The sequence below is a fragment of the Trachymyrmex septentrionalis genome, unplaced genomic scaffold, assembly GCF_001594115.1.
Source record: "Trachymyrmex septentrionalis isolate Tsep2-gDNA-1 unplaced genomic scaffold, Tsep1.0 scaffold145, whole genome shotgun sequence".
Lineage (NCBI taxonomy): Eukaryota > Metazoa > Arthropoda > Insecta > Hymenoptera > Formicidae > Trachymyrmex > Trachymyrmex septentrionalis.
This window is the reverse complement of record NW_017304598.1, coordinates 44,673-56,018: the sequence shown is the minus strand read 5'-3', so window position 1 is coordinate 56,018 and position 11,346 is coordinate 44,673. Positions and strand designations below refer to the sequence as shown.

Below are 11,346 nucleotides of genomic sequence, written 5' to 3'. Positions count from 1 at the left end.
GGCGGGTAAACCGCAGCACCGTCTAGCCCGGGGCCGGTGAAGCGCCCGTCGGTAGGGTGGCAACCGGTAATAGGGGTGACGTTAAACCTCTAGCATAATTTTTGGCGCGGGCCTATCCCGTAACATTTTTAATAGAATCATGCACCCGGCTAGGACTGACCATCCGAAGACCGCCTCTCGGCTGCCGGGTGGATCACTAGGGCTTCTTAACGATGGGGAAGATGCCCCACCGCGGTAGGGCTCCCATGATGGACGAACCGTACTTTGAAATCTTACTAGGAATGGAATCCGCTAATAAACTAAAAAAACCGTCGAAGAAGAGGAGCGAGGTGGGGAACAAGAAGTTGGAGGGGGCGAGGATCGTCCTGGAACGGCTACACAACAACCAAGCTGCAAGCACTCCAAGTTCTGCGCAGAAAGAGGGGGAACAACAAACCCCAAGCACATCGCAGGTGATGCTAGTGAGATCAGAGTCCAGTATATCGCTGTCATCTATTGGCACCACGGACTCAAAAGCCGCAGCGATCGCGAGTATGAAGCGATCGCGGAAGGAGCGAGAGGGGGGTAATTCGGACTTGGAGGTCATGGAAAATGACAACGATGACCCGGATACGAAGAAATGTAAGGGCACGGAATTTTACCAGATCAGGGATCATAGGGGACGATTTAGTATCGACCCAAGGGAAACGAGGAAGCAATTCCTCAAACTAAACTCGCTGAGAGGAGCGTAGAGAGCGGCAATGGATCCCGATTTCCAGCTGCCCTAGAAGAGGGCCAAAAAGTCCCGAGCAATGAAACAGGTGTTCCTAGAAGAATATACAGATCAACCAACGGATGATCTGAACACGGCTATGGATGAAGGAGTCAACCTGATAGAGAAGTTGGCAAACACCGCCAACAACCTAAATGGAACGACTATAAAAGCGCTTTATGAGGCGGCCGCCAAAATAACCGCCGCAACCACTGTGATAAGCGAGAGGCTCCAGGGCACCCAGAACTCAGGGATGCTCGAGGAGATGAGGACAGAGATAAATATCCTTAGGAAGGAACTGGAAGCCCTCAAGAAAAACCTGAGGGCGACCAAAGAAGAGAACAAGAAACTGAGGGCTCAGAGGATCATAGAATACCTCGACCGAGAGAGGAGGAGGCACGCAAGACGCATCGATTCCGATCACGAGTCGGATATGGAAATGGAGGATCCAGGGAAAGGTCCACAGGCGACGGAAATGGACACGGGGTGGGAGGGGCACTAGCGGGCCCTTCGAGTGACCAGGCAACCGGAGAGCCTCTGCCACCGGTGTTCAGGCCCCCGCTCATGGGTGTGGCGTCCAGATATCTGGACGACGGTTCGCTGGGCCCCCCCCCATGAGAACGGGGGGAGGCGACAAGGATGGACACGCGGACCCCAATGACGTAAGGGGTATTATTGTCTCAGTACTCAGGGAGTTAGGCGTAGTCAATAAGGAGACTATAAAAGTACCCAAGACCGGTGGGAAGGGTTCCACAGAGGCAAAAGGTGGTTCTGGTAAGAACCAAAAGAAGCAGAAGTCAGGTGGCCAGTCAGGGGAGAAGAGTGCGGGATGCGTTCCTGCGAGAACACATGCCAATGATCCCCGACCTCGTACCTCGCAATCGCAACCAACGCAGAAGGATAGCGAAGTGTCGAGGAGGGAGGGGGATCAGACCGCGGTAGCCAAAAAGGGCTCCGGGAATAAGGCACCTGCGAAAGGAAACAAGGAGAAGTCGGGTCGGGATAAGGAGGCTCCTCCCCCCCAAAAAAGTACGGACAAGGCCAAGAATGGTATTGGGAAAACGCTTAAGATTGGCAAGCCGCCTAGGATGCCGGCGGTGGTTATAACGGCACCACCGGGGGGCTATGCGGAGGTTATGAAAGAGGCGAGGACCATGATTAATCTCCAAGAACTAGGAATCCAAGAGGTCAGACCCAGAAAAGCGGTCACTGGGGCCATGATCCTAGAAATCCCGGGGGATAAAGAGGTGAGCAAGGCTGATGCTCTCGCAGGAAGGCTTAGCGAGCTGCTGGCCTTCAGAGAAGGAGTTAAGATAACCAGGCCCCACCGAAGAGTAGATCTCCGGATACGGGACCTGGACGATTCGGTCAGTGTGGAGGAGATCGTGGAGGCGATAGCCACGCTAGGAGCTTGCGCCAAGGACCTGGTGAAGATAGGCCACATTAGGCGGACAGCAGGCGGAATGGGACAGGGCACCGCGTGGATACAATGTCCCATACTGGCAGCAAGAAAAATTACGGCGCAGAGAAGGATAAGATCGGATAGCTCTCCTACCGGGTAGACGTTCTACAAAAGCAAAGAGTGCAGTGCTTCAAGTGCCTAGAGGCCGGACACACAAGTGCCAGATGCAACAGCTGAACGGATAGGAGCCAATGTTGCTATCGATGTGGTCAAGCTGGTCATAAATCCAGCGAGTGCGACCGCCCGGCGGAGTGCCCCTTGTGCAAAAAAGCGGGAAGAAAGGCGGACCATAAAATTGGATCCAGGGGGTGCAACGCGAAATCCGGCAGGAAAGGAAGAGGAGAGGAGAGGGGAGCGGCGGGGCGAAACCACCAAGCTCTTCTATCTCGCAGCGCCCCTCTGGGGTACAAAAATTCTCGCCTCCGGAACCGGGGGTAGCAGAGGCCCCGAAGGAGAAGAGGCCACCTCGCATAACATTTACGAATGCTGGCAGGGGTAGCGAAGAGACCCCGATGCAAATAGGTTTAAAGGAAGCTATAGCTGCGCCGCAATGTCCCTAAAACTGGTGCAAGTGAATCTAAACCATACGGCGGCGGCACAAGATTTGCTGCTGCAAGCTATGGCCGAGGAGAAGTGGGATCTGGCAATAATATTGGAACCCTACAGAGTCCCAGAGCATCCCCACTGGGCTGGGGACACGGAGGGGCTGGCGGCGGTAGTTTGGGCGGGGAGCGAGAATTCGCCCCCCATCCAGGTACTGGAACGAAATAGGGGATACGTGGTGGTGAAGTGGGGAAGCACGGTCATAGTGTCGTGCTACGCATCCCCGATTAAGAGTACGGAGGCTTTCGAGAGGTACCACGATGGACTGGAATTGGCGGTGAGAAGAAACATGGGCCCCCCTACGATTGTGGCGAGCGACCTGAACGCCAGAGCAAGAGCCTGGGGATCGGGAATCACAGACGCCAGAGGCGAGTTGCTCCTCGACTGGATGGCAAACCTGGGGCTGTCTGTCATGAATCAGGGCCAGGCGAGCACCTGCGTACGGTGACAGGGGGAGTCTGTCGTCGACGTGACGTTGGCGACCCCTGCCGCATGCCTCCACGGCTTTGCATGCACATACGCACTCGTTTGTCGAAATTTTCCATGACCATTTTGCATAAATGTGGCTGAATTTCGTTGATGCAGCGTTGAATCTCCTCCTTTAATGCACGGGTAGTTGTGGGCTTGTTGACATAGACCTGTGATTTCAAATAACCCCATAAAAAGAAATCTAATGGTGTTAAATCACACGATCTAGGGGGCCAATTCTGATCACCTAAACGAGAGAGTACACGACCTGGAAACGTCTCATGCAGTAACTGAATTGTTTCACGAGCTGTATGGCATGTGGCACCGTCTTGTTGAAACCACATATTGGCCACATCAATATCATCCAATTTCGGCAGAAAGAACTGTGTTATCATGTAGCGATATCGAGCATCAGTAACAGTCACTGCTTGACCAGCCTCATTTTCAAAAAAGTATGGTTCAATGATGCCTCCAGCCCAAAATCCACACCAAACAGTGATACGTTATGGATGCATTTGTTTTTCGACAATCACATGTGGGTTCTCCGTACCCCAAAAGCGGCAATTTTGGCGATTAACAAAGCCATCAAGGTGAAAATGTGCTTCATCGCTTAGGATGATTTTGCTCGAAAAGTCAGCATCCATTTGTTGATGTTCAATAATCCATTCAACGAACTCTCTTCGCTATTTTCACTAACCCTAAACTGTCAGCTGTTAAATTGTTTTTTTTTTGAGTTGCCAACACTTTACTTCACAAATGGCGGCAAATTCAATTCTTGCGTTAATTTTGGGACACCCTTTACAAGAAGAGGTGGGCCAGGACCTGGCCCCGACGGCTCTGGTAAGAGCCATGGTGAGTGGAGAAAGCGCTTGGCGCGCTGTAGCAACGTTTGCCATTAAAGTGATGACCGCGAAAGAAAGGGCGGAAAGAAAGAGAGAGGAGGAGGGAAACAGCCCCTCCAGCTCTCGAACCGCAAGAGTCGGAAAGAGGAGGAGGTGGCGGTGGGGGGCGGAAACTCACCCGCCTAGGCAAAGCCGGGACCATTTGGTCAGGGAGTGGCTCGCGAACCGGTAGGGTTCAAGGAGCTAGGGGGTGGGGAGGGGCAGCGGGGGGCTGCTCTCCCCAGCATCTCCCCCTAAGGTGGCCCGACAGGCAGCGGAGACCCTGTTTGTCGGGGCCGGTCTAGGACGAGAAGGAGTGCGTGAGAGCGCAAAAGCCAATTTGGCTTTCAGACAGCAAGAATAGACACGGGGGGGGGGGGGCGAGATGAAATGTTACCGGCGTACCCTCGCCCCCCTGTCAACACCGTGTCAGGAAGGTCTCCCATGGGGTTTTAGTGGGTATGGGGGTTCGTGATTCTTCACGACCTCGAGTCCCACATACTCCTCACACTTCCCCCCAGGGGCATTACCTAATGAAAAAAAAAAAAAAAAAGGTGAGGTGAGGTCAGGTCAGGTTGGTAAGATCAGATCAGGTCAGGTGAGGTCAGGTCTGGTCAGGTGAGATCAGATCTGGTCAGTTGAGGTCAGGTCAGGTCAGGTCAGGTCAACCAGGTTCAATTCAAAAAAAAGGTCACAATTTTTTTCTAAAGGATATCGATCCGATTTCTCCAAAATCATTATAATCGGACCCAAACAGACCCCATAGGGTGTATGCCAACACAATAAGACCCAATTTGTAAAAAAAGGCACAATTTTTTAAAAAGATATTAACCCTATTTTCCCAAAATATTCATAATCATTCCGAGACAACCCCATAGAATCTACGCCGACCCCGTAAGGCCCAATTCGAAACAAAATGTCCCAACTTTTTTTAGAACATATCGAGACTATTTCCAAAAAACTTTTGAACAACTTTTGGACAACTTATGATCAACTTTTGAACAACATTAGAACAATTTTTTGAACAACTTTTGAACGTTTGAACAATTTTTTGAACAATTTTTGAAATACTTTTGAACTTTTGAACAACTTTTTTGAACAACTTTTGAACAACTTTCGAACATCTTTCAATAATTTTTTTGAACATTTGAACAATTTTTGAACAACTTTTGAATAACTTTAAAACAATTTTTTTGAACTTTTGACCAACTTTTGAACAACTTTTGAACAAATTTGAACTTTTGAACAACTTTGGAACAAATTTTGTCCAACCGTTTAAAAACTTTTGAACAAATTTGAACTTTTGAACAATTTTGAACAACTTTTGAACTTTTGAACTACTTTTGAACAACTTTGGAACAACTTTGGAACAATTTTTTTGAACAACTTTAACTTTTGAACAACTTTTGAAAAAACTTCAACAATTTTTTTGAACAACGTTTGAACAACTTATGAACAATTTTTTTGGACAACTTTAGAACAACTTTTGACACATTTTTTTGAATTATTTTTGAACAATTTTTTTGAACAACTTTTGAACAACTTTTGAACACCTTTCAACAATTTTTTTGAAAAACTATCGAACAACTTTTTAACAACTTTTGAACAACTTTTGAACAACTTGAACAACTTTTGAACAATTTTTTGAACAATTTTGAACAACTTTTCAACAACTTGAACAACTTTTAACCAAGTTTTGAACATATTATGAACAACTTTTGACCAACTTTTGAACACCTTTCAACAATTTTGTTGAACAACTTTTGAACAACTTTTGAATATCTTTTGCACAACTTTTGAACACCGTTTGAACAATTTTTTGAACAGATTTGAACAACTTTTGGACAATTTTTGAACAACTTTTGAACAACCTTTGAACATCTTTTAAACAACATTTGAACAAGTATTGAAGAATTTTTTAACTATTTTTGAACAACTTTTGAACATTTGAACTTTTGAACAATTTTTTTGAACATCTTTTGAGCAACTTTTGAACAACTTTTGAACAACTTTTGAACAACTTTTGAACAAGCTTTGAACAATTTTTTGAACTATTTTTGAACAACTTTTGAACATTTGAACCTTAAAACAATTTTTTTGAACAACTTTTGAACAACTTTCGAATATTTTCATGTACAACTTTTGAACAACTTTCAACAAATTTTTTGAACATCTTTTAAACTTTTGTACAACTTTTGAACAATTTTTTTGAACAACTTTAGAACAACTTTTGATCAATTTTTAAAACAACTTTTGAACAATTTTTAACAACTTTTGACCAACTTTTGAACAACTTTTGAACAAATTTTTAACAACTTTTGAACAACTATCAAATATTTTTTTAACATCTTATGAACAACTTTTGTACAACTTTTGATCAATTTTGTTGAACTTTTGAACAATTCTGGAACACTTTTTTTGAACTTTTGAAAACTTTTGAACAACTTTTGAACAACTTTTTGAGCAACTTTTGAACAACCTTTGAACAATTTATTTGAACAACTTTTGAACAACTTTTGCACAATCCTTTAACAATCTTTGAACAACTCTTGAACAACTTTTGAACAATGTTTTTAAACAATTCTTTAACAACTTTTGTACAATTTTTTTGAACAACTTTTGAACAATTTTTGAACAACTTTTGAATAACTTTTGCACAACTTTTGAACACATTATTTAACAACTTTTGAACACTTTTTTAAACAATTTTTAAACAATTTTTGAGCAACTTCCGAACAACTTTTTTGAACAATTTTTTAAACAACTTTTGAACAATTTTTTTGTACTTTTGTACAGCTTTTGAACACCTTTTGAACAACTTTTGAACACCTTTTGACAAACTTTTGAACTTTTGAATAATTTTGAACAACTTTTAAACAATTATTTAGAACAACTTTCGAACAATTTTTTTGAGCTTTTGAACTACTTTTATACAATTTTTGATCGGACTTTTTTAATCGGACCCAACCAGACCCTATAGGGTCTATGTCAACGAAATAAGGCCTAATTAAAAAAAAAGGCAAAATTTTTTTAAAAAGATCGACCCGATTTCGATAAAATCTTCATAGTAGGGCCCAAACAGACCCCATAAGATCAGTGCCAACGCAATAAAGCCCAATTCGAAGAAAGCCCTAATTTTTTTTAGAAAGATATCGACCCGATTTCGCCAAAATCTTCATAATGGTGCCCAAACAGGCCCCATAGAATCTGCGCAGACCCAATAAGGCCCAATTCGAAAAAAAATATCCCAACTTTTTTTAGAACATATCGACCCGATTTCCAAATAACCTTTCTAATCGGTTCCAAACCGAGCCCGTAAGGTCTATACCAACGCAGTAAGGCCCAATTCGAAAAACAAGGCCCACCTTTTTTTAAAGAGATATCGACCCGATTACGCCAAAATATTCATAATGGGGCCCAAACAGGCCCCATAGAATCTACGCCGACCCCATAAGGCCCAATTCGAAAAGAAAGTACAAATTTTTTTTAAAGCTTGTCGACTCGATCTCCCCAAAATCGTTCTAATCGAACCCATACAAACCCCATAGGATCTATGCCAACGCAATAAGACCGAATTCGAAAAAAAAGTCCAAATTTTTTTTAGAACATTTCGAATCGGTTTCCCCAAAATTATTATAATCGGACCCAAACTGACCCCATAGGGTCTATGCCAACGCAATATGGCTTATTTTGTAAAAAAAGGCCCAATTTTTTTTAAAAACATATTTTTTTAAAACTTGTTCATAAACTTTTTAAAAGTTGTAAAAAAAATGGTTGAAAGTTGTTCAAAAGTTGTTCAAAAAATTGTTCAAAAATTGTTCGTTGTCCAAAAAAGTTGTTAAAAGTTGTTCAAAAGTTGTTCAAAAGTTGTACAAGAATTGTTCAAAAGTTGTAAAAAAAAATTGTTTAAAAGTTGTTCAAAAGTTGTTCAAAAGTCGTTCAAAAGTTGTTCAAAAAAATTGTTCTAATGTTGTTCAAAAGTTGTTCAAAAATTGTTCAAAAGTTGTTCAAATGTTGTTCAAATATCGTTCAAAAGTTGTTCATATAATTTGTTAAAAAATTGTTTAAAAGTTCAAAAGTACAAAAATTGTTCAAAAATTTTTCAAAAGTTGTTCAAAAAAGTTGTTCCAAAGTTATTCAAAACTTGTTCAAAGGTTGTTCAAAAGTTGGTCATAATTTAATCAAAAGTTCCAAAAAATTGTTCAAAACTTGTTCAAAAGTTGTTCCAAAGTTGTTCAAAAGTTGTTCAAATGTCATCCGAAAGTTCTTCAAAAAAATTGTTTAAAAGTTGTGCAAAAATTGTTCAAATGTACAAAAGTTGGTCTATAGTTGACCAAAAGTTCAAAAAAATTGTTCAAAACTTGATCAAAAGTTGTTCAAAAGTTGTTCAAAGTTGTTCAAAAGTTGTTCAAAAGTTGTTCAAAGTTGTTCAAAAGTTGTTCAAAAGATGTTCAAAAGTTGTTCAAGAGTTGTTCAAAAGTTGTTCCAAAGTTGTTCAAAAGTTGTTCAAATGTCACTCAAAAGTTGTTCAAAAATTGTTCAAAAGTTCAAAAGTTGTTCAAAATTTGATCAAAAATTTTTCAAAAGTTGTTCAAAATAGTTCCAAAGTTGTTCAAAACTTGTTCAATAGTTGTTCAAAAGTTGTTCAAAAGTTGTTCAAAAGTTGTTCAAAAGTTGTTCAAAAGTTGTTCAAAAGTTGTTCAAAAGTTTTTCAAAGAAATTGTGGAAAAGTTGTTCAAAAATTGTTCAGAAGTTCAAAAGTTGTTCAAAAGTTGTTCAAAAATTTTTCAAAAGTTGTTCAAAAGTTGTTCAAAACTTATTCAAATGTCATTCAAAAGTTGTTCAAAAAAATTGTTCAAAAGTTGTTCAAAAATTGTTCAAATGTACAAAAGTTGGTCAAACATTGACCAAAAGTTAAAAAAAATTGTTCAAAACTTGTTCAAAAGTTGTTCAAAAGATGTTCAAATGTTGTACAAAAGTTAGTCAAAAGTTAATCAAAAGTTCAAAAAAATTGTTCAAAAGTTGTTCAAAAGTTGTTCAAAAGTCGTTCAAAAGTTGTTCAAAAAAATTGTTCTAATGTTGTTCATACAATTTGTTAAAAAATTGTTCAAAAGTTCAAAATTTGTTCAAAAGTTGTTTAAAAGTTTTTTCAAATATACAAAAGATGGTCAAAAGTTAATCAAAAGTTCAACAAAATTGTTCAAAACTTGTTCAAAAGTTGTTCAAAAGATGTTCAAATGTTGTACAAAAGTTGGTTAAAAGTTAATCAAAAGTTCAAAAAAATTGTTCAAAAATTGTTCAAAAGTTGTTCAAAAGTTGTTTAAAGTTGATCAAAAGTTTTTCAAAAATATTGTTCAATAGTTGTTCAAAAGTTGTTCACAAGTTGTTCAAAAGTTGCTCAAAAGTTGTTCAAAAAAATTGTTCAAAAGTTGATCAAAAGTTGTTCCAAAGTTGTTCAAAAGGTGCTAAAAAAGTTGTTCAAAAGTTGTTCAAAAGTTGCTCAAGAGTTCAAAAAAATTGGTCAAAAGTTGTTCAAAAGTTGTTCAAAAGGTGTTCAAAAGTTGTTCAAAAGTTGTTCAAAAATTGTTCAAAAGTTGTTCAAAAGTTATTCAAAAGGTGTTCAAAAGTCGTTAAAAAGTTCTTCAAATAAATTGTTGAAGTTTTTCAAAAATTGTTCAAAAGTTCAAAAGTTCAAAAGTTGTTCAAAAGTTATTCAAAAGTTGTTCAAAAGTCGTTCAAAAATTCTTGAAATAAATTGTTGAAAAGTTGTTCAAAAATTGTTCAAAAGTTCAAAAGTTGTTCAAAAGTTGTTCAAAAATTTTTCAAAAGTTGTTCAAGAAAGTTGTTCCAAAGTTGTTAAAACTTGTTCAATAGTTGTTCCAAAGTTGTTCAAAAGTTGTTCAAAAACATAGTTCAAAAGTTGTTTAGAAGTTGTTCAAAGTTGTTCTAATGTTCAAAAAAATTGTTGAAAAGTTGTTTAAAAAAAATGTACTAGTTCTTCAAAAGTTGTCCAAAAAAATTGTTCAAAGCTTGTTCAAAAGTTGTTAAAAAAATTGTTGATATGTTCTAAAAAAGTTGGGACATTTTTTTTCGAATTGGGCCTTAGGGAGTCGGCGTAGATTCTATGGGGTCTGTTTGGGCTCCATTATGAAGATTTTGGGGAAATCGGGTCGATATATTTTTAAAAAAATTGGGCCTTTTTTTTCGAATTTGGCCTTATTGCTTTGGTATAGACCCTTTTGGGACTGTTTGAGCCCGATTATAATGATTTTGAGGAAATCGGGTAGTTATGTTCTAAAAAAAGTTGAGATATTTTTTTTTTAATTGGGCCTTATTGGTTCGGCGTAGATTCTATGGGTTCTGTTTGTCCTGATTATAATGAATTTGGGGAAATCGGATCAATACCTTTTTAAAAAAATTGGGACCTTTTTTTCGAATTGGGCCTTATTGCGATAGCATAGACCTTATGGGGCCTGTTTGGTCCCTATTATGAAGATTTTGACGAAATCGGATCGATATCCTTTAGAAAAAAATTGGGACCTTTTTTTCGAATTGAGCCTTGATGATATAATCTGACCTGACCTGTCCTGATCTGACATGACCTGACCTGAAATGACCTTTTTTTTTTTTCATGGGGAAATGCCGTTACGGATCCCCTCACCCTCGTGGGGAGGGTGAGGGGTATGTGGGACTCGGGGTCGTGAAGAATCACGAACCCCCATACCCACTAAAACCCCATGGGAGACTTTCCTGACCCGGTGTTGACAGGGGGGCGAGGGCAAGCCGGTAACATTTCATCTCGCCTCCCCCCCCCCGTGTCTATTCTTGCTGTCTGAAAGCCAAATTGGCTTTTGCGCTCTCGCGCACTCCTTCTCGTCCTAGACCGGCCCCGACAAACAGGGTCTCCGCTGCCTGTCGGACCACCTTAGTGGGAGATGCTGGGGAGAGCAGCCCCCCGCTGTCCCTCCCCACCCCCTAGTTCCTTGAACCCTACCGGTTCGGGAGCCACTCCCTGACCAAATGGTCCCGGCTTTGCCTAGGCGGGTGAGTTTCCGCCCCCCCCGCCACCTCCTCCTCTTTCCGACTCTTGCGGTTCGAGAGCTGGAGGGGCTGTTTCCCTCCTCCTCTCTCTCTCTTTCCGCCCTTTCTTTCGCGGTCATCACTTTAATGGCAAACGTTGC

At 40.7% G+C, this 11,346-nt stretch overlaps 1 protein-coding gene across 1 annotated transcript; it reads left to right on the top strand.

Annotated features, from left to right (window-relative positions):
* The first annotated feature begins 2,763 nt into the window (after positions 1 to 2,763).
* On the top strand, positions 2,764 to 3,264 carry LOC108745680. The gene has a single exon (XM_018481975.1). The coding sequence runs from the start codon at positions 2,764 to 2,766 to the stop codon at positions 3,262 to 3,264; it is 501 nt and encodes a 166-aa protein (XP_018337477.1).
* The last annotated feature ends 8,082 nt before the right edge of the window (positions 3,265 to 11,346 follow it).